This window comes from Bos javanicus, chromosome 5 (assembly GCF_032452875.1).
Source record: "Bos javanicus breed banteng chromosome 5, ARS-OSU_banteng_1.0, whole genome shotgun sequence".
NCBI lineage: Eukaryota > Metazoa > Chordata > Mammalia > Artiodactyla > Bovidae > Bos > Bos javanicus.
The window spans coordinates 45535114-45559786 of NC_083872.1; the positions used below are offsets into that span (position 1 = coordinate 45535114).

The following is a 24673-nucleotide window of genomic DNA, read 5'->3' on the forward strand; positions in this document are numbered from 1 at the left end:
TAACTTATTGAGTCACAAATTTTCTAGATTTATACTTTTATCATATGTAAATGTTCCCCTCTTTTTAGATTTGTATTTATTCCTTGACTTTCATTTGCTGGAAAATAAAATGACTTATTTTCATTTCCTAGAATCTCCAAAACAGACTGATTTAAAAAAAAGAAAAATTTGATAGAGAAAGTAACTTTTTTCACTATACAAAGAGATCTTATACAATAAAAAGGAAAAGATAAAATTCAACAGAAAAATTAGTGAAAGTTCTAAGTAGGAAATTAAAAAATGGTCAATAAACACAGGAAAACTTGCTCAGCCTTATGAATAGACAGGGAAATATGAGAAGAACAGTGAGTTTCTACTTCCCACCTCATCTGATGGGTTGGCAAAAACAAAGTATGACATGTGGGGCTAGTGAGAAGGCAGGGAAATGGCCATATCAATAAATTATTTGTAGGAATATGAATTAATTGCTACAACCGGGGAATTAATATAAAATACATATACCCTTTAACTCAGCAGCCCTGCTTTCAGAAAACTTATTGTAAAGAAACAGGACTCGTAGATAAGCATAAATAAGACTAACAAGAACATTCATTGCAATGCTAGAAGTAACCCAAATGATTACCAAAAGGGGAATGATTAAAAAAGGATATATAATTCTATAGAATATTATATACCTATTAAAAATAATAAGTTAGGTTGTTAAATTTATATGCATTAACTCAAAGACAGTCTCATTAAACAGGGGTGGAGGGGGTGGGGCAAAGGAGGGAGCCATAAACGAATGCAGGTAGAATGACACGAAAAACAACCTCAAAAACTAAAATCCTATATTGGAATATCTACATATATTTCTAAGAGTGTGGAGAAGGATACAAAGGATACATATCCATGTTTTATCATCTCAGTGAATGAGAATAATCAAAAAGAGGCTGGGAGGAAATTTTATAAAGGTCTTATATAATACATTTTTAGATTATTTTGTTTCAAGTATATACTAAGGTCATTTTTTAAAAGTTTTAAGAATATTACTTTAAAAAATACTAGATTGTTTTGAGATCTAGGAAAATAAAGTTTTGTTAACTTTCCATTCCAATTTAATTTTTCAAGAAGAAAGAAATGAACTAGCCTACATGCATGCCATATATTTCAATGAAATAAATTCTAAACCAAATAAACAGAAATGATATATCATTTAAATATGCAATTAAATTTCTTCCTTTCAAAGCAATCTCTTACTTGAGTAAGCTGTGAGGAAAGAAAGAGAGAATATAACAAGATTCCACATACTTTTGTGCCTTTCAGCTACAGTACACAACAATGTAACATTTAGTTTCCGATTCCAATTATCCTGAAACATTAATATTTACCTTTTTATCAGTAGCTTGAAGTTCTTCAAAAACCTTTTCTAAGGTCCAACTTTTGAAAGAAAAATCAAGAAAACGGATAAAGTAACATTAATATATAATATGAACAAAGACTATAGAATAAAACTTTAGCGCATACTACAAATCCTCATGATGAAAAAAAAGCCAACAGACTCACTTTGCTTCCAAATATTCTCTAGGGAGTTCTTCAGTTTCATCCAGAGTCATGACCGATGTCCTGATCTCCTGTTCGACCAGACTGTCCACCATCACCCTAAAGTAGGCCCACACTGTGTCCTCCCAGCTGTCACAGACAGGAAGCAGCTTCACCCGTTCCAAAAGAGAAACGTGCAGACACAGTCAACAAAAAAAGGAAAAGCAGCGGAACCTCTTGATGTGAACTATAAAATCACTATAATAACATAAAACATATGGATTATAAACTATCACACCAAATAACCCTGTGTCTCCAATTTCTCCCCAAACCACAACTTTTTTTGGTGGAGGGGCACATTGGGCAGCATGTGGGATCTTAGTTCCCACATGGAAACAGTGGGATGGAACCAGCAGCTCCTATAGTGGAAGCGCAGAGTCTTAACCACCATCAGGGAGATCCCTCAAGCCACATCTTCTAAGAAGTCTGGACTCTTATAGCATCAATTTTCCATGCTGATATAAGATGGTGTTTCAACTAATTAAAATAACATCCCTCAAAATAGCTATAAAATGTAGGGGATCGAGGGGGTTGTGAGAAGCACACATACGTGAGACAATTCAAAGTCATACTGTGCCTTGGTGACACATTTCTGGATAAAGCTATGGTAACAAAAGTTATAAATGTGTATTGTAATTATATTTACAATTCTGAGAAACTGAAGTCTGACTGCACAGATTAAAACATCATATGGTATATGGGATACATCAAATTAAGTAGCTCAAGTTACCATTCTATTTCATAATAATCTTATCATTGCTATTCTTAGAAACTAGCTTAAGCTTATATGATTACTATATTAGAATATTTTATTCAGCTGATTCCATTCCATAGGAAAAAAGATTAAGATACATTGCATACCTGCTTGAGATTCCCACTTAGAGCTGCATAAATTGCTCTCTCATATCTATTAAAAAGCTCCTGAAATACAATGAATATAAATAAAATTAACTACTGTTTATCTTAGTATGTCAATTTTTTTCATAATCTGGAATTCTGCAGTATCTTCTAAACTGAACTTATTTGTTCCGGAACAGTTTCTAAACTTTAGTAAAAGATCTCCTAGGGGACTAAGAAGGAAGGATCCCTTAGTTTGATGTAGTCAATAATGAAATCTTCCAGAAAAGTCAAACAGCTAAATTTCAAATACAGAGTGAAAGCAGATTCAACTCTAATGGATGCTTTGATTATTTTATAGTCAAATTTTATTCCAGATAGAATCCGCATAGACGTTTTCTCCTATAAAATTTCTAAATACCTAACACTACCTGATACTGTTCTAAGAACATCAAACAAGGCCCTTGGAGCCTGACATGTACCAGTTTGCATCAAATTCCTAAGCAGAATTAATTATTTTCACCAAATTATCCCATTTTACTTTTGGATTCTATTAATGACATTTCCTGTTTTCTCATCATCCAAACAAGAGACTTCAGAGACTCTCACTACATAATTGAGTCTTCCTCTGCCTTCTATTTCCAGTTTCTGGTCCTGACCAAAATTGTTCCTTTCTTTTCTACTCGCCAAAGTAACCTAGGACAGGCCCTTATTTCTTAGTGTCTGAATAATTCTGACAGGCTTCTAACTAGTTTCTCAGTCTTTAGTTCATTCAATTTTAAGCCTATTTTCCACTGCCATGCTAATCTTCTTAAAGTACTGCTGTCACGTGCCCTCAAGGTTTAGATGGTTCACTACTATCTACGGTACAAAGTTCCCATTCCTTGGAGCAACATTTGAGGACCACCATTGCCTGCTCTTAATCTTTTTCAGTCATCTTAGAGCAGCATTTGAGGATCACCACTGCCTGCCCAGTCAGTTCGGCTACAGTGCTTGTTTTGAAAATGTGAATTTGTTTCAATGCAATTGATTTATCAAGGAACAATTTGAACATAATACAAACTTCCCATTTCTTTATGCACAATTTCATCCAGAACAAACACTGGTTGAATACAGGAAACAACACCTAACTGAACCAAGCCACTTAGAAATACACAAAACTGACACTCCTCAAACATCTACCAGCCCCCTGGGCTGTCGAGGTGTGTGTTAAATTAAATCCTTTTGCATCAATTGTTACAATTTTGTTTGACTTCAGATAGCAACCTCCTATCACTTCTCAGTAACTCACAAGCTGCAACCCTCTGATATCCAGTACCACAAGCTAACTCCAGTTCTTTTTTAAGGTAAACTGCCTATTGCAGTTACTTATGTATTTCCTGTTTATTTAACAGAGTGAAACTGTGTGGCTTTTATTAAGTTTTTATCTTTTTAAGCATTACTGATGGTTTTTGAGTACTGTGCTCTTAACTCCATTTTCCCTCAAAGCTCTGGATTTTCTGCACCATTTGCCCTGCTGCAATGACTGCTAGGAATGCCTGGGTCATGTCACAACAGAAATGACAATATTTCCTTTCGTGAGCTTTCTGCTCCAACCTGACAGACCTGCCTTCCCTTGAGTTTTCCCAACCTAGGCATCCTATTTAGAATTCCCTCCTCTGTTTTTCATGACCAACAACTCAAATTTTTAAAAGATCGATTCAGTGCTCTCTTGGGAACCCAGCCTAGTGCTTATTCTGTGACTTCATTTGCTACTCTTTCTTTTTTTTTGGTATTTTTGTCTTATTTCAGCACTTAACTCTTAGTACTCAGTGTCTGAATGTGAAAGTGAAGTTGCTCAGTTGTGTCCAACTCTTTGTGACCCCGTGGACTGTAGCCCACCAAGCTCCTCTGTCCATGGGATTCTCCAGGCAAGAATACTGGAGTGGGTTGCCATTTCCTTCTCCAGGGGATCTTCCCGACCCAGGGATTGAACCCAGGTCTCCCGCATTGAAGGCAGATGCTTTATACTCTGAGCCTCTGATTAATAAAGCCTACCCTATTCTTCAGTCTGATTGAAAGTTTTAAAAAACAGGAACTTTAGTTCTTAACTACTCTCAAAATTCCACAGCATTTTCAGCAGGCCTTCCGTGTATTAAAAGTAAAAATCAGTATCAGTAAATATTTTATTATATCTTACATCTTCTGCCATTCTCCAACAACTTATTTTCCAAATGCATCTATATGGATTCCCTTCAACAGGTTCTAATTCTGTTCCTATAAAATAGTAAAAGAAATAAAGTTTACAGTTTAAAATGATATCTTACTTCAATAATTTCTAAAAACAAAAGCTATACTTCACAAAATTGTTATTTACAGTTAAATATATCCCAACTCTCAGAATAAAATCTATTAAAATACCTCCATTAACATTGGGGTCATGATAGAGTTTCCAGCCTTCAAGTGTTGCAGCTCTCCATGCCTGGCCACAGCGTTTGCAGAGTCGCTGTGCCTTTAGAAACAAGAAAAAGATGGTTGGCCATATAACCAATGCAGTACCAAAGAAATACGTGTGCTTTGTAGAAAAATATAAGTGATTTAACAAAGGATTATATAACTTACGGCACAGATGTCACAAAAGGACGGTGTAGACAAATTAGTAATGGCACTTCACACATGCATGTCTTTCTGTGGTCCCTATCTTTCTTTCCCTAATAATCCTTTTGCTCTTTGATTTTGGGCTCACCACTAGATGCTCATGGTGCCCGCAAGCATTTAGTTCTGCTAAAGACAAATGGGTTAAGAAGGTTGATGACCCCTGATTTATGTAAAAATAGTCTCTATAATGACAGGGGTGCTACTGATCATTCAGGCCATAAACATGATATGTCTTTATGTTAAATGTGACCAATCAGATGCACCTGATGAACTACTGAGATAAGACACATGTTTGTTGGTCCAGAATCTCTTCAGGAACCATCTCTCCCCCATTTAGTTCACATGGTTTGAGTAGATCATATGATTCCACCTCTGAACTCAACCATTAGGCATGTGATCTAACAAGAATCACTCCTAGGACTCTTGCCAGAGATACTGGGAAAGAGACAGTCCTTTTGCTAGGGTTGTTCGCTTGCAGGAAGATATAAGGATGGAGCTGCTGGTGGCTGTTATTGACACAAATGGCTTCTTGAGAATGAAATCACTGAGAGGATGCAGAGTCAAGAGCCTGGACAGTATCTAATGACATCTTCTGAGTCCCGGGATCCTGCCAGATATAATGCTCTACACTTCTCTGTTCCAGGAACCAATCAATTCCCTGCTTGTAAGTAATCTGAGTTAGGTTTCTATCATTTGAACCTACAGAATCTGATTAATACAACCAGTTAAAAAGCATAATACTCCGAACATATTTTGAATTTATGGCTCATAAAAGTAATAAAAGCTATAATTAAAGCTACAGTGTAGCAACATGGAAAAATATTTTTAAAATATTTGGTATGTTATGTGAAAAAAGGCAGGACAAAATCTGAACGTAGAATCTTAAAAACATTTGTCTAAGTGAAATTAGCTAGACACAAACGAGCAAGTATTATATGATTCTTACTTACATCATAGCTAAAATAGGCAAATTAACAGAGACAGAAAGTAGATTAGGTTACCAAATATTGAGGGAAAGGAAAAATGGGAAATTACTGCATAATGATTACAGTTTCTGTTTGGAGTGACAAAAAAGTTTTAGAAACAGACAGTGGTAATGATTGCACAACACTATGAAAGTACTTAATGCCACTGAAATTAACATTTGAAAATGGTCACAATGACAAATTTTGTTATATATCTTTTATCATAATGAAAAAAATCAATATTGCAATATACCAAAAAACTACTGAGTTAGTCACTTGAAGTGGGTGAACAGTACAGTATTTGAATTATATCTCCATAAAGATTAAAAAAAAAAAAAAACCTGGAGGTATACTGTGCTTACAATTATGTTAAAAACAGGTACAAAAGCTGTCTCACTCAGTGCCCAGTTGTAACAAGTGCCATCAGTTGAAGGACCAGGGAAAGTCCAAAATATTTCACAAACTGAATAATTCTTGTGTGGTTCATCAAGAGTTGGCTGTGCAATAATTCATTTTATACTGTGAAAAAGAACAATCAGCTTTTCTTTTCTTTTAGAGTCAACTAGGTTCTACTTAATCATAACACAGAAACTAAATCTTCATAAACATAATTATCATTCAAAAGCAATAAAGTATAATTTTATTACAAAAAACATAGGTACAAAAGAAAAAGGGTTGTAAGTAAATTTTTATTTAAAACCTATCTGTGATTATGCAAAAGTAGTAGGACCTTAAAAGTTTTTGTTTTTCAAGCCTCTCAGTCATGTGATTATATTTTTGTTTTCTGTTGTTAAAAACACATCTCGTTTGCCATTGTGACTCCTAATATCCTGCACGTGGCTTGGCACAGTGGCTGGCCGTTAAATATTTTCTGAATAAATGAATATATGTTACTTCTTTTCTTAATTAAAAAATAAGAATGATGTTTAATAATCCAAGGGTTACTACTATAAGAAATTATTTTATATATGCTGGTGGTTTATAACAGAGAAGAACAAACAACACTTTGAACTAACATATTTCTATCTAACTATCACAAAGGAGGTTACATTTTAAAGAGGTGAAGTTAAAAGGAAGAAGTTTGAGGGCATCATAGTCTTCAAATGCTACACAGTGTCAACTAGAAGAGCAATCAGGGTCAGATTTATTCTTAACTCTTAAAAATCCCAACCAGAAATAATGAGGCTATGCTTAGAGTACAAAGTACAAATACGGGAAGCCAAAGCTTAACTTCTTATAAAGAATTTTCTACCAGAGATACGCAAACTAAAGTGCACTGCTTTCTGAAACAATGTGTTCTTTATCATCGAAAATGTTAGGTGTTAGACCCAGAAATACTGTGAAAAACATTAATGCATTGAGGAAGTATACTAAGATCCCTTCTAACTTACAGTCTGTGACTTTTTGACATTGGACAAGCAGGGTATGTATCATTTACCTCTTCTGTCATTCCAGCACGAATTAGAGTAAAAAGATATTTGAGTAATCTGACTTCATCTTCTCTATCCAGATCATCAAGTGGCATCTTCTGTCTTATGGGAGCATCAGGGTCCTACAAAAATTAATCAATCAACTATAAATCCTTGATATACATATATGATTTAAACATTATCGAGACATGATAAACATCTCCTGAGTTTATATACTGAAATAAACTAATTTAATTTAGTTAGGTAACAAACAGAATGAAAAAGTGGTAAGTGGTCCAAATAGACATAACTGTCTGCTGCCCATTCAAAACAGACTCCACTGGTCCACAAAGCTGCATGCCTTAGTCAGGCAAGGCAGAGATATCACTAGCCCAGCCCAGAAACTCTAGAAATTCTACTCATAATTAAGTAGACTTGAACTCTACCCTGCTGTAGCAACTATGTGGCCAAGTTAATCCTAAGTAGAATCAGGCCTAGATGGAGAATGAGCAGAGAAACTCCAGGAATCACAATGCATGCCGTGACTAGAAGGTACATAGCTGATTTTTCCTGAGAATATATGAGAAGAGAGCCCAGTATGGGATTAAAAGTACATAAAAATAAACCCATGTCCAACAAAAGAAATTGTAAAATAGATTTCTGATAAATACCTCTACCCTCCGACAGTTATTCCTAACTACCTTTCATGAATAGAAAGAAATGTGCATTTAAACACTAAGGATGACATTGGCCTTACTTCTGCAGCAAAGAGCACACATTATCTACATGATGAATTTCAGATGAAAAGCTATTTTAATGTGACTTAAAGGGAGGAAGTAATTCTTATTCCAAATGTTACTGAGTAATATGAGTATCAGTTCAAAAAATGGAATGCATAATAGGTCAACTGGCTAGTTCCACAAATATTTTTGCAGATATAATCATTCAATTTTGGAAGATGGTTTCTTTCTGACTAAAGGAAATCACTTTCCAGAAATTAAGGATAAATGATTTTTAGTTGTTTGTTGTGGGATAATTTTGCTACAATTTATTACAAGCACTGTCAGTAGTTTCCAAGTAATTTTTATCAAAATGCACTTTTGTTACAAAATAGTTTTACTCTATTTACTCACAGAGTAGTCCATTTTTTCAGTTCTTACTTACTTCTCTCACTCTTCACTATAAACTTTTAGTTCACATGCCTCCACCTATCACAAAGCTCTGTTTTGTCATTTCTACAATTATTAGACTCTCATTTTTTCAAAGCCACTGTTACTCTCATTACTCATATCCTAGAATGACTTTTTTCTAACCTCAAGCTAATTCACAAAGCTTTATTTTCTCTCCCTGCTTTCTACATAGAAGAACCTTCACAGGTCACCATCTTATAGTTAAAGAGTTAAACCTTGCTATAAGGTCAAAATTAATTTGTTTTAATGCTGGCAAATCAGGAATACTTTCTACACTCTCTTTTACAATTTACAATCCATAGGCCACAGATGGGCTCAATGCATGCCATTAAATTCAAATGCAACTTAGTGCTTTTTAAGAGTTAAACAGTATATGCAGTCCTTCAGAAATCTAAAACAAGGATCCAAGAGAAGAACATTCTGTCTTTAAGAAAATCACTTAACTTTGAGGGCAACTTTCATTTCAAAGAACACTTACCAATTCAGTGACAAGAGGACGGACACTTCCTATATAAGAAGAGAGCTGCCGCTGTTTCAAGGTATGCAGAGTATTTTCCCTGAAAATATACGTACAACTTCTTTTTAGAAGAACTATTTGTATAGGTCTACTTAAAGAATCAAGTCAAGTCACAGTAAGACTACCAACTCAGAAAAAACATGCACAACACTAAATACAAAGGGGCATTTTAGCTCAGATGACTAACAATGTTGAACATTTTTTCATGACTTACTGACCATTTATTTACCTGCTTTTGTAAGGTATCTGTTCAGATCTTTGTCTTTTTTATTGGGTTATCTCTTTGTTACAAGTTGGAGTTCTTTATGAACTACAGGTTCTTTATGTTTCTTCCAATCTGTGGCTTACCACCAGTTCATTTTCTCAATTACGTCTTTTAATAAGAAGTTTTTAATTTTGTTAAAGTCAAATCACTCTTTCCCCTTTACTTTCTGTGACAATCACTTATTCTCCAAGTCACAAAAATGTCCTCTTATATTTTCCTCTAAAAAGCTTTAAGTTTTAGCTTTTACAACTGGGATTATGATCCATCTTGAATTAACTATTGGGTACAGTCCAAGGGGGGCTTCCCACGTGGTGCTAGTGGTAAAGAACCCGCCTGGCAATGCAGGTTAGACCTAACAGATGCAGGTTCGGTGCTTGGGTCAGGAAGATCCCCTGGAGGAGGGCACGACAACCCACTCCCATATGCTTGCCTGGAGAATGCCATAGACAGAGAAGCCTGGCAGGCTACAGTCCACAGGATCATAGTCAGACATGACTGAAGCGACTTAGCATGCGCACACGGTGCAAGGGAGGTATCAAGGTTAATCTTTGTTCACACAGATACACAGTTTTCTCTGTATGGTTGGTTCAAAGAACATTTCTTTCCATCCTGGGCTGCTTCCATGCCTTATTAAAAATCAAATGACCATATATGTGTGGCTTTGTTTTAGGATTCTCTATTCTCTTTTATTGATTGGGAAAAAAAAGAAGACCAACAGGCAAAAACTTGCAAAAATCTTAACAGATATTTTAACTTAAAATTTTTTTTTCTGGGGCTTCTCTGGTGGCCCAATGGCTAAGACTCCACACTCTCAATGCAGCAGGGGGGCCTGGGTTCAATCCCTGGTCATGGAACTAGATTCCATATGCCACACAGTTAAACAAGCATTTTTAAAATTTTTTCTGAAAATGGAAATTTCTTTCAGAAAAGTCAACACGAATCAAGATTTAAAAGTTGTATATATTTGGTAGCATTAATTTTCTAGTTAAGCAGGAAAAAAATTGATTTGCAGACTTTATACACGTTACTGAATTCAAAGGCAAACTAAATGTTTCTCTTTTTTATATTACTTTTTATTGGAGCATAGTTGCTTTACAATATTGTGTGAGTTTCGGATGTACAGCAAAGTAAATCAGCTATATGTGTACATATATCCCCTCTTTTTTGAGTTCCTTCCCATTTAGTGAACTTTTCCTTTAACTCTTGAAATAAACTGTCCCTTTAACCTGGGGGCTGCTTTCTGGTTTCAAGGTTTTAACAATAAATTAGAAGCATTGCAGAATGTAAGGCAAGGGGGAAAAAACACACACATAAGTAGCTAGAAACACAGTAGAATTCTCTTGATGATCAAACTATGATTATTAAGAAAATGAGTGCTTGATCATGATAACATGATCATGTCATTCTTTTATTCTCAAGGCTTCCTATCACATTTAGGATAAAGTTCCAAACCCTGAGCTCAGCTGACTGTCAATATATTAGCTGGCTCTCTTCAATCTCATTAAGTACTATTCTTTTTCTTTGCTGTGTTCACACTGGCCTTCATGTGCAAATGCTTTACCTTCTTAAAGTCTCTGCAGTTCCTGCTCTTGCCCAGAGCACTTGTCACTCAAGTTTTGCATGCCTGACCTCCTTTATTTCTTAAAAGCCTCTTACTCTTACTACCTGTAACCTTATTTCCCTAGAGAGGCTTTCCTTGGTCACCTCTTCTACTTAAAATAACTCCCATTATTATCCTCTATCTATCAACTCTTGATTCCTTTTTCTTTTAAAGCTATTAACACCTAACAGGATATATTTATTTGCTGTCTAACTCTTATACAATTATAAATCCCATAAAGGTAGGGCTGTTATCTGTTTTGCTCACAGACTGAATTCAGCAAGAACTGAATAAATGGTTGTTGAAAGATGGATAAACAAAATCAACATTAAGTGACTTCAGGAATAAAAGTTTAGTAACTTACCAATACACTGACTTTGCATAGAATTCAATATTATCAGAAAAATCTCCAATCTCATCTTTGGCAATGCTTTCTAACCAGTCTACCACCAGCTAGGGAAGGGGATAAAAAAAGAGCATTAACTATAAATTTTGTTAAGGATTTTATTTGAAGTAGTACTACTCCCACAATTAAAACAAAGTTTCTCTTTCAAAAAATACCAAGTAATAACTTTTTCTACCACTATTTTTACTTTTTAAAGATGTATAAATATTATGGCAAAAGAAATTTTCTAGAGGAATATTACAGTTTTTAACAGGCTATTCCTGTAAATGCTAAGGTTATTATTTGAAAACCAAAAAACAAGGTGCTTACTTCCTTTTAATTATAAATTAAAAGATGAAAAAGAAAAAAATTTAAGGAAAAAGTTTCAAATCTAAAAAACTTCATTTTTTAAAGGTCATTTACCTTTTCTCCATATTTCACCCCTAAAATGTAAAAACTCTAGTCATACCTGACTTTGTCGGACAAGTGAATCTCTCTGAAACAATGCTTCCACAACTGCTTTTTCACTGGCATTAAGAGCCTATTTTAAAAATTTGATGGAAAAAAAGAAAAGAAGATGCTCAAGGAACATTATTTCAACAGAATGGTAAAAGAGAATCTGAAATAAGTATATTTTATCACCCATAACTATTTTAAGACAGCAAATCTGTATATTCATCTTTGAAAATTTTTTATAAATAAATTTCAAACTGCTAGATCAATGAGCAGCTACTCTTACTTGATATTTTAATTCTTGGTTACACTTAAAATTTTTAAGTTCTATTTCTCCAAAGATGTTGTTTTAGAGAACAATAAAACAAAATGAAACAATTCACAATAAAGGGCAGGATGCAGTCACGAGGCATATTAGGAAGTTAACATTTAAAATTTTTTAAATCTTTTCATTCTACACTGAAGTTGATGGACGATAAAACTTAGGAATAATCCAAGTTTCTAAAGACTGACTTAGACAACTTGACATAAATATTAACAAGTTAAATCAAGCAATACAGTAAAAGGATAACACACAATGACCAAATCTATTAATTCATCTTATTCATGGTTCAAGGAAAAGAGATACACATGAATCTAGCGAACATGTATGTGTGCTCAGCCGTGTCCAGCTGTTTGTGACGCCATTGACAGTAACCCACCAGGCTCCCCGTCCATGGGATTTTCCAGGCAAGAATACCGGAGTCAGTAGACATTCTCTTCTCCAGGAGATCCTGATAGACGCCAAAATGTCATTTGATAAAAATATCCTTGTAAATTAGAAATAAAAGAATATTTTGCCAATGTAATGGAGTATCTATTAATAGTGAAGCCTATAGCAAATATCGGAGAAGGCGATGGCACCCCACTCCAGTACTCTTGCCTGGAAAATCCCGTGGATGGAGGAGCCCAGTAGGCTGCAGTCCATGGGGTCGCTCAGAGTCGGACAGGACTGAGCGACTTCACTTTCACTTTTCACCTTCATGCATTGGAGAAGGAAATGGCAACCCACTCCAGTATTCTTGCCTGGAGAATCCCAGGGACAGGGGAGCCTGGTGGGCTGCCGTCTATGGGGTCACACAGAGTCGGACACGACTGAAGCGACTGAGCAGTAGCAGCAGCAGTATAGCAAATATCAGATCAGATCAGATCAGTCGCTCAGTCGTGTCCGACTCTTTGCAACCCCACGAATCGCAGCACACCAGGCCTCCCTACTTAACTGTAAAGAGAGACACTCCTTTTAGAATCCAGAAGATGGAAAAAAAATTGCTGAAATCACTCAAATTTACTATTAAAAGTTCTAGCTAATATATAAAACCAGAAGAAGCACTAAGTAGTTAAAAATAGGGAAAAAGAGTCACAGTCATCACTATTGGTAGATTAACAGGAATACCTACCTAGAACAGCATGATAATCAACAAAAAACTATTAAAACATATAAGTGAGTTCAATAAATAGCCAAATACAAGATAAATAATCTTCCAAGATATGCATCTCACTAGCTGGGAATGAAATAAGTATTTGTAGAATAAATAAATTAAAAGATTGAAAAAATATTTTAAAATATTTTAAGATACTTTAAAAAGATACTTGAAAAAGCAAGTTAACAAATGTGGTTAAAATCATTTATTATAAAATAAAAGTATCTTTTCTTCTTTTTTGACTATTCATAGTTGCTTTAAACATAGGTTACTTTTTGTAATGAGAACACAAAAACAGCTAAACCCTAAAAGAGCACCTGGTCTTTATGGTTTTAAAGGCATATTTTTACTAAGGATTCAAAGAACAGGTTAATTACTATAATTTTCAAACAAAGCACACACATGCGTGCACACATACACACACACACACACGCACACAAAGATGGAAGATGTATGAACTTGTTCTGCAGAGCTGGCACAATTCTAGGCACTAGAACTAGATACGAAAAAGTAACTAAAAAAGAAAATATATTTGGGAAACTTCTAAAAAAAATCAGCTAATAAAATTTAGTAGCATATTTAAGAATATATCATGACTTAAAGTTTATTCTGTTTGAGGATAGTTCAACATTAGGAGAACTATTAATGCAAACCATTATGCTAATAAATTAAAACAGTTATCTATAGGACTTCTCTGGTGGTCCAGTGGTTAAGAATCCACCTGCCAATGCAAGGGACATAGGTTTGATCTCTGGTCTGGGAAGATTCCACATGCCACGGAAAACTAAGCCCATGAACTTTAGAGACCATGCGCTGCAACTAGAGAAAACCCACGCAGCAACAAGACCCAGTGCAGCCAAAAATAAAATAAACTTAAAACAGGTATCTACAGAAGATAAAAAGCACTTGACTGCAACTCTTAGCTAGTTAAGAGAAAAAAAAATTCTTATTCTTCACTAACACAAAATCATTCTTATCAAAAGTCAAGTACAAGAAAGGAATACCTGCTATCATTGATATAATTGTATGGGAGTTCTTGGCCCATGATATAAGGCAAGTAAGAAGAATAACAGACTATGGACTTCCTTGGTGGTACAGTGGATAGGAATCCTCCTGAGAATGCAAGGAACATGGGTTTGATCCCTGGTCCAGGAAGATTTCACACGCTGTGGAGCAACTAAGCCCATGTGCCACAACTATTAAGCCTCAGCGCTAGAGCTCCCATGCTGCAACCACAGAGCCTGTGTACCCCAACTACTGAAGCCCACTGGCCTACAGCCCGTGCTCCACAACAAAAGAAGCCAGAGCAATGAGAAGCCCATGCACTGCAACCAAGAGGAGCCCTCGCTCACTCCAACTAGAGAAAGCCCACGCACAGAAAGGAAGACCCAGCACAGTCCAAAAAATTTTTTAAATAAAGAGTAAAACTTTCCTTAAAAATATACCAAATAGAAGGATTAAAAGAAATTAATTATTAGTAGATGATTTCTGCCAACAGGGAAAACCCAATAAAATCAAATTTAAAACTTGCTGGAGCTAATGTCAGGTCCAAAAGATGGTCAAATATGAGCTTTACATGTAAATCATTAGAAAATGCAATAGGAAAGGAAAGTCATTCTCAACAGGATTAATGTAAATCCTTTATAAATGACTTTTATGAAGAGCACAAATCTATATAATCTATAAAAGATCTAAATAATTAGAGATGCCATATTCATTACTAGGAAAATCCAACGTAGTTAAGACGTCAGGTCTTCCCAAATTAATATACAGATTCAATATTATTTCAAAAAATTTCCCAAAAGGATTTTTAAAAAAAGAAATGAAAAAGTTTATCTGGGAAAACGTGGGCAAAAATAACCCCAAATGAAGAGAAAACTTAAAACAGCAAAACTCCTGAGCTAGAGTGACTCAGTTGTGTAGTACTGGTTTTCAAATAAAGCAATCAAAACAAAAAAGATCTATGTATAAATATGATAGGGCTTCCCTGGTAGCTCAGTTGGTAAAGAATCTGCCTGCAATGCAGGAGATCCCAGTTCAATTCCTGGGTTGGAAGATCGACTGGAGAAGGGATAGGCTACCCACTCCAGTATTCTTGGGCTTCCCTGGTGCCTTAACTGCTAAAGAATCCACCTGCAATGCAGGAGATCTGGGTTTGATCCGGGATTGGGAAGATCCTCTGGAGAAGGGAACAGCTACCCACTCCAATATTCTAGCCTGGAGAATTCCATGGACTGTATAGACCAGGGGGTCAGAAAGAGTCAGACACGACTGAACGACTTTTACTTTCATAAATATGATAAAGGGTGTCAGGATAAATGGATATCTATTGAGGAAAAGTTAAATCTCTTGCTCCCTTCACAAACAATCTGGGTGAATTAACTTCTTGTATAGGAAAAAAAACTTCATGTAGAAGAAAACATTGAGAATAATTTTCACATAGGTAAGAAAGGCCTTCCTTAATAACATATGGTGAATGATAAAGGAAAGCAGGATAGATGTTGATCAGTTAAAGAAGGAAATGCCTGCTTGACAAAGACCCCTGAAACAAAGCTGAAAGACAAGTGACAGAAAGACTATCTTTACCATGTTGAGGAAAGAAAAAGAAAATAATGAACAGACAAGTGAGCAAAGAACAGAATTCATATAATATAAATACTTCAGAATGAAAACACTCCATCTTATTAATGATTAATGATATGCATATTAAAGTGAGGTATTTCCCCTCCAACTGGAAAAAATCAAATGATTGATAGCAGAGCAAATATTTTCACATACTATGACAGTGTGAACTAGTACATTTCATTAGGAAGGCAACACGACAATCTCTCAAACTTTGTCCCAATGATTTCACTTCCAGAAATATAGGAAATCCTCAAATATGTAGGTGCGAATGTTCATTGCATTGATTACTATAAGAAAAATACTGGAACAATTTAAGTATGTCCAGCAGAATGTCTGAAAAAAATTATGGTACATTTATACTTAAGCATACTATGAAAAAATAAGGTAAACTTATACAAATTGACATGAAAGTATATATTTATATTGATGAATAATAAAAACTCTCAGTGGACTTTCCTGGGGGATGAGAATTCGCCTGCCAATGCAGGGGACACAGGTTAAATCCAGGAAGATTCCACATGCCACAGAGAAACTAAGACCCTGAGCCACCGCTACTGAGCCTGCAGACTACAACTACTGAAGCCCATGTGCTCAGAACGTGTACTTCTCAACAAGAAAAGTGACCACAGTGAGACGCCTGTTCACCAAAACTAGAGACAGCCCGCACAAAGCAATGAAGACCCAGTGCAGCCAAAAATATAATCAAGTTTTTAAAAATTTAAATAAAAAAAATAAAAACTCTCAGTATAACGTATAAATGAGAGCATACTATATGGTAAAAAAGAAAAAAAAAAAAAGAGAACCCCCGCCCAAACCATCCCTGCCAAACGAAAGCCAGGGAGACTAGACAAAAGTTACTGGCATAATTCCTAAGAAAAATGATGAAAGTTCTGGCTTAAGTGGTGGCAACAGAAACAAGATGAGAGAGCAGAATTGCAACAGAAGAGACAGAGTCAGCAAAGTCTGATACACAACGTGCAGTTGTTTCTGAGATGAGGCAGAGACCAGTCTAGACCCCGGCTACTCAAAGTGCAGTTTACAGACCAACTACACCAGCACCATCTGGGAGCCTGTTAAAAATGCAGACTTGTAGGCCCATCCCAGACCTACCTAATCAGAATCTGCACGTTAACAAGATCCCCAGGTGACTGATGTGCACAGCAAAGTTTGAGAAGTGCTGGCTTAGGGAATGTTCATTGGTCATGGTGCTATCCACTGAAAAACAAGAGTGGGTTTGACTTCTGACAGGTTGGAGTTATTGTACTTGAAAATTATTTTGCTTTAAAAGAAAAAAAGAAATACATTTGACCTTGGAACAATGCAAGGGTTAGTCAGGGTTATCGATCCTCCTTGTACTTGAAAATCCAAATATAATTTTACAGTTGGTTCTCTACACTGCTGGTTTCCTCTGTACTGGAGGTTCTGCACCTGAGAATTCAACCAGCTGCAGACTGCGTAATACTGTAGTATGCGTTTAGTGGGGGAAAAACCGATCTGCATATTAGGTGGACCCATGTTGTTCAGGAGTTAACTGCAGAAGGTGCTGACTTCTGAAGGGGGGCAAAGTGGCTAGGTTCCCACAGGTCTGCTGGGAGGTGAAGAAAACTATGAGAAGATGATTTACAGAATGAGACAGAGTTGGGTGACTCATTCCCTTCAGGCTCTATCTTCTCTCTGCTTGGAGTCTCTAGGAGAGGACAAAATACATTCAGCACTGCAAACAAGTCTGCACAATTTAACAACCTGACTAATACCTGGCATGCTGCAGTCCATGGGGTTGCAAAGAGTTGGACTCGACTTGGCGACTGAACAACAACTAATACCTTTGCTAGGAACCAAGTCACTGCAACACCCCACCCAAATTGCACTAAAAAAAAAAGCTTCTGCTGAATGGCCTAAGGGACAACTCCTTCAAATTTCCTAGAAATTCAATGTTTCAAGTTCAGTGAGACACACCCTTCACTTAGAGGGTCCTTGGTCTGAAGGAAGGCATTTTTAGAACACTGTGACTGCTCTTCCCAAGGTTTAACTAAATATTTCAAAATGACATTCTCAACTTGATCTTAAAAAAACACCCATAAAACTTCTGTGTATATATATGTATAAAGATGCAAAGAAAATGTCTGGTAGGATACGTACTGAATTGTTAGACTGAAAAGCACGAAGGATAAAACAGGATTTACACCTTTCACTCTACAGGGTACATCAGTTTTGCTTACTGTATCTTTTATTTACTTGTAAAAATTTAAAAATGGAGAAACTCTAGAGGAGCATCAAAAATCAAGTTCTATAAAAACCATTTAAATTTTTAAGCATTTATAAGGGAAAAAACAATATAAAACTTACAGTAATTGCAAACATACTTTCATCTTCTAATGCACACTGTATTCGGTCTCTGGGGAAAAACAACACAAAATGAAAAAGCCTTATTTCACAAGAGAAAGGAAATCACCATTAAGCTAACACACGCACAAACTTGCATTCCATCTGGGGTAACTTAGCTAACATGCTTTAAAAACAAGAATCAAGTAGTAAATGCCTTCTGACTCTTATATTGAAAAAAATAAACACAATACAGTCTTTGAAGGCCACCTGCTAATGCATAAACTTAACTTCTGAATGTAACGTTTTCACATGGCCAAAATGAAAAAATACGATTTTCTCTTTAGGTATTCTCACTGGGATGAGAAAGCAACAGAATGAGAGCCAAACCCAAGGAGCATCTAAGAAAAATTTGATTAACTTCTCTCAGACTTTCTACCTGAGATACACTATCAAGTGTATCTGTCACTTTTTTCCTTAATCTATCTTCTTCTAAATATTGCTGTGTTTTTAACACTTTTCTTAAATCTTTACAAATATCCAATTTTTGATAGTTACCAACTTTATGATTTAATATTCCCCTCTTTCCTCCTAACTCACCTCTGACAACTAAAGGCATTAGACATGATAAGCATCATAAAATGGCAGAACTGCTAACTGCTAAGTCGCTTCAGTCGTGTCCGACCCTGTGCGACCCCATAGATGGCAGCCCACCAGGCTCCCCCGTCCCTGGGATTCTCCAGGCAAGAACACTAGAGTGGGTTGCCATTTCCTTCTCCAATGCATGAAAGTGAAAAGCGAAAGTGAAGTTGCTCAGTCGTGTCCGACTCTTAGCGACCCCATGGACTGCAGCCTACCAGGCTCTTCCGTCCATGGGATTTTCCAGGCAAGACTACTGGAGTGGGGTGCCATTGCCTTCTCCGATAAAATGGCAGAACGTATTTCCAAACACACCTCATTCTAACTTCTAAGTTAATCATCAGTTTATTTCTGAGTCCTACACAACTTTACCTATACAAAGAAGCCAGCAGCCTCCATGTGACCATCTCCTGTTGAAGAAGCCAGAGCATACTGGCTGTTTTTGAAAACTTCTGAAGTCCAGGTGTTGCTCGGCTCACTATTTTATTCAGTATATTTACCTGAATTAAAGACACAAATGTAAAGAGGTTTTCTGTAATTCTGAGTCACAACTTTGTATTTTTCAAGTACATAGTGCCAAAAGTATACATTTACATTACAAATTTTTCCTGTCTACTGCCTTTTTAAATTAAATGTAATATAACATTCCCACTAGAAAGGGCCTTACTTTGAAGTGAGGTGTGTCTAGGTGAGTGTGTATGTAGAAGTTTAACATATTCTAGACTTCAGATTCAACAGTAACAGTCATGAGTACATTTTTCTCCCTGTAGATCAACCCAGAAGATAGCTAAATCTAACCTATGCCTGGTAAAATCATATATCATGAACCAACAGAGCAGAATGAACATTAAAAATAAGATACTTTCAAATTATCTGAAAAATTTATACCATATAAAAAACATTAAGAAAAATTCTCCTACTGGTACAAAGACTTTTGTACCAGTCTTTTCCTAAGACTCCTTTTCCTATTTGGAACCAGGCTGTTGTTCCATGTCCAGTTCTAACTGTTGCTTCCTGACCTGCATACAGATTTCTCATTTCTCAAGAGGCAGTCAGGTGATCTGGTATTCCCATCTCTTTCAGAATTTTCCAGTTTGTTGTGATCCACACAGTCAAAGGCTTTGGCATAGTCAATAAAGCAGTTTTTCTGGAACTCTCTTGCTTTTTCGATGATCCAGCAGATGTTGGCAATTTGATCTCTGGTTCCTCTGCATTTTCTAAAACCAGCTTGAACATCTGGAACTTCACAGTTCATGTACTGCTGAAGCCTGGCTTGGAGAATTTTGAGCATTACTTTACTAGCGTGTGAGATGAGTGCAATTATGCAGTAGTTTGAGCATTCTTTGGCATTTCTTTCTTTGTGACTGGAATGAACACTGACCTTTTCCAGTCCTGTGGCCACTGCTGAGTTTTCCAAATTTGCTGGCATATTGAGTGCAGCACTTTCACAGCATCATCTTGCAGGATTTGAAATAGCTCAACTGGAATTCTATCACCTCCACTAGCTTTGGTTGTAGTGATGTTTCCTAAGGCCCATCTGACTTCGCATTCCAGGACGTCTGGCTCTAGGTGAGTGATCACACCTTTGTGATCATCTGGGTCATGAAGATCTTTTTTGTACAGTCCCTCTGTGTATCCTTGCCACCTCTTCTTAATATCTTTGGTTTCTGTTAGGTCCATATCATTTCTGTCCTTTATTGTGCTCATCTTTGCATGAAATATTTCCTTGGTATCTCTAATTTTCTTGAAGAGATCTCTAGTCTTTCCTATTGTTTTCCTCTATTTCTGTACATTGATCGCCGAGGAAGGCTTTCTTATCTCTCCTTGCTATTCTTTGGAACTCTGCATTCAGATGCTTATATCTTTCCTTTTCTCCTTTGCTTTTGGCTTCTCTTCTTTTCACAACTATTTGTAAGGCCTCCTCAGATAGCCATTTTGCTTTTTTGCATTTCTTTTTCTTGGGGATGGTCTTGATCCCTGTCTCCTATACAATATCACAAACCTCCATCCATAGTTCATCAGGCACTCTGTCTATCAGATCTAGTCCCTTAAATTTATTTCTCACTTCCACTGTATAATCGTAAGGGATTTGACTTAGGTCATACATGAATGGTCTAGTGGTTTTCCCTACTTACTTCAATTTAAGTCTGAATTTGGCAGTAATGAGTTCATGATCTGAGCCACAGTCAGCTCTCAGTCTTGTTATTGCTGACTGTATAGAGCTTCTCCATCTTTGGCTGCAAAGAATATAATCAATCTGATTTCGGTGTTGACCATCTGGTGATGTCCATGTGTAGAGTATTCTGTGGTGTTGGAAAGAAGGTGTTTGCTATGACCAGTACATTCTCTTGGCAAAACTCTACTAGCCTTTGCCCTGCTTCATTCTGTACTCCAAGACCAAATTTGCCTGTTACTCCAGATGTTTCTTGATTTAAATGCTCAAAATAGTTGGCTATTACTATTATTTCAATTATTCTTGAAGCTGTTTTCCTTTTCTTTAAAATAGACAACTTTTTGAGCAGTTTTAGATTCACAGCAAAACTGAATAAAGTACAGCGAGTTCTCATTACTTTCTGCCCCATATATACACACTCTTTCCCCCCACTATCAATATCCAGTACCTGAGTGGTACATCTGTTACAGTCAATAAAACTACATTGACATGTCATTATTACATTGACATGTCATTATTACCCAATGTCCATAATTTACAGAAGGGTTCACTCTTGGTGCTGTACATTCTATGGGTTTTGACAAATGTATAATGATGTACCCATCATGTAATATCATTATAATGTGCTCAGTCTCGTACAGCTCTTTGCAACCCAATGGACTATAGCCCACCAGGCTCCTCTATCCCTGGAATTTTCCAGGCAAGAATACTGGAATGGGTTACCATCTCCTACAAATCCTACTTCTACTCATTAAATATCACTCCCCTAAAACTCTACTGTGCTTCATTTTCTATCTTTATCTCTCCTTGAACTCTGGCAACTGCGGATCTTTTTATTCTCTTTAAGTTTTCCCTTTTCCAACATATCATACAGTTGGAATCATGCCATATGGACCTTTGTATATCGGGTTTTTTCACTTAGTGATATACATTCAGGGTCCATCCTCAACTCTTTATGGCTTGATAGCTCATTACTTTTAAGGGCTGTGTAATATTCCACAGACTGGATGAGCCACAGTTGACTTACCCATTCTCTTACTAAAGGACATCTTGATTGCTTCCAAATTCAGGTTACTATGAATAAAGCTGCTATAAACATCTATGTGTAAGCTTTTATGTGGACATAAATCTTTTAATCTTTGGGATAAATATCAAAGAGTATGAATGCTGGATTATATGGCAAGAGTATGTTTAGTTTTCTAAGAAACTGAGAGATTATGCTCCAAAGTGCTATCATTTTGCATCCCCAAAAATAATAAATGAGAATTCATGTTCCACATCTTTGTCAGCATTTGGTTTTGTTAGTGTTTCAGATTTTGCAGATTTTGGTCATTCTAACAGGTGTATAGTAGCATCTTTTTTAAATTTGCAACTCCCTAATGACACACGATGTGTTTTAAAAAATTTTTTTCAATCTTCACTTTATATTAGAGTAGAGTTGATGTTCAATGTCGTGTTAATATTAAACATCTTTTCATATACTTATTTTCCGTCTGCAGATCTTCTCTGATGAGGTGTCTGTTTACATGTTTTGTCCATTTTTTAATTGGATTGTTCATTTTCTTATGGTTGAGTTTTAAGTTCTTGGTATACTTTGGGTTTTCCTTTGTCAAAGTTGCAGAATCCTTCTGTCCTTAAAAGAAATACTGTAAGATTCTCAATGTGTAAAAAGTAGATCTGCTCTGGCTGACTTTCTAACTATCTCTAAGACATCCTCCTTAAACACAGGAAGGAAATTCACAAACTAATGTTGTTCAGAAAAAAACTTGATTACTGAAGTCTGACCAACAATGACGTGAAGTAACTTACCTGACTACTACAAATGTTCTCATACTCTTCTACAAGGTCAAAAACAGTAGTTGAAGAGTGTTTTAAAAAAGACTGCAGGAAATCAGAAAACATACTCATGGATGCTAGAACACAATAAACAGACAAATTAAGTGACATACTTCCAAGTCATTCTGTTTGTTTGAAAACTTAAAACACAGCTCTAAATACTTTCTTGAAACTACTGTGTTTTTAAAAATACATAATTGTGGTAAAATACATGTAACCAAATTTATCATTTTAACCATTTTTAAGTGTTGAGTGGGAGAAAGTACATTCACAGAGCTGTGCCACCATAACCACCATCCGACCACAGAACTCTTTGCTTTTTGCAAACCTAAAACCCCAGAGAGCCAAGGCAATCCTGAGAAAGAACAGAGCTGGAGGCATCACACTTCCTGATTTCACACTACACAACAGAAGCTAGTATTCAAAACAGACACACAAATCAATGGAACAGAACAGAGAGTACAGAAATAAACTCCTACATATATAGTCAAGAAATATTTGACAAGGGAGCCATGAATACTGAATGGAGAAAGAATAGTTTGTTTAAATAAACAGTGCCAAGGAAACTGGAAAATCACATGCAGAAAACCAAAACTGGATCCCTATCTTACACAACTCATAAAACTGAACTTGAAATGGATTAAAGACTTAAATGATGACTTTCCTGGTGGTCAAGTTAAGAATCTGCCTGTCAATGAAGGGGATAGGGATTCAATCCCTGGTCCGGGAAGAATCCACATGACTCTCGACAACTAAGGCTGTGCATCACAGCTACTGAGTCTGCACTCTGGAGCCCATGTGCTGCAACGATTGAACCCTTGAGCGCTAGAGCCCATGCTCTGCAACAAGCAAAGCCATCGAAATGAGAAGCCCATGCATCGCAACTAGAGTGTAGCCCCAGCTTCCCCCAAGTAGAGAAAGCCCATGAGCAGCAATGAAGACCAAGCACAGCCAAAACTTGGAGAGAAAAAAAAAAACTTGTATGAAACCTGAAACTGTATAACGCTTAGAAAAAAACATAGGGAAAAGCTTCTTGACACCTGTCTTGAGAATAATTTTTGGATATGACACCAAAAGCACAAGCAACAAAAGCAAAAACTCAACAGGTGGGACTATATCAACTAAAAAGCTCTGCACAGCAAAAGATACAATCAACAAAATGAACTGGCAACCTATGGAATGAGAGCAAATATCTGCAAACCATATATCTGATAAAAAGTTAATCTTCGAAATATATGAAGAATTCATAAAACTCAAAAACAAACAATACGATTTAAAAATGGGCAGAGGAACTGAACTGACATTTCTCCAAAGATGACATACAAATAGCTAACACATACATGAAAAGATGCTCAACAACACTGATCAGCAGGGAAACACAAAACAAAACCATAGTGAGATATCACCACACATGTATAAGAACAAATATCACCAATCAATAAGAAAGAAATGTCAAGTGTTGGTGAAGATGCAGAGAAAAAGGAACATTTGTGCCCTACTGGTGAGAACGTAAATTAGTTTAGCCACTATGGCAAACAGTATGAAGGTTTCTTAAAAAATTAAAAATAGAACTATCAAATGATCTAGCAATACCACTTCTGGGTATATATTCAAAGGAAATGAAAACAGGCTAACAAAAAGGTATCTATAGGAACTTCCCTATAGATACAGTGGTACAGTGGATGGGAATCTGTCTGCCAATGAAGGAGACACAGGTTGATCCCTTGTCTGGGAAGATTCCACATGCTGTGGAGCAACTAAACCTGTGGACCACAACTACAG

General features: G+C 36.2%; 1 protein-coding gene across 4 annotated transcripts in view; it reads right to left on the reverse strand.

Annotated features, from left to right (window-relative positions):
• The window catches only part of NUP107 (nucleoporin 107), a 49053-nt gene that overhangs the window by 14180 nt on the left and 10200 nt on the right, over positions 1-24673 (reverse strand). For all 4 annotated transcript variants that reach the window (XM_061416543.1, XM_061416542.1, XM_061416541.1 and 1 more), the window contains 12 exons: positions 22865-22968; positions 19255-19382; positions 18268-18316; positions 11853-11924; positions 11363-11451; positions 9095-9173; positions 7456-7569; positions 4816-4906; positions 4595-4671; positions 2440-2499; positions 1543-1688; positions 1368-1416 (listed from right to left, as the gene is read on the reverse strand). In XM_061416543.1, coding sequence (XP_061272527.1) covers positions 1368-1416; positions 1543-1688; positions 2440-2499; positions 4595-4671; positions 4816-4906; positions 7456-7569; positions 9095-9173; positions 11363-11451; positions 11853-11924; positions 18268-18316; positions 19255-19382; positions 22865-22968 — 1058 coding nt within the window. The remainder of the gene's footprint in view (positions 1-1367; positions 1417-1542; positions 1689-2439; positions 2500-4594; positions 4672-4815; positions 4907-7455; positions 7570-9094; positions 9174-11362; positions 11452-11852; positions 11925-18267; positions 18317-19254; positions 19383-22864; positions 22969-24673) is intronic.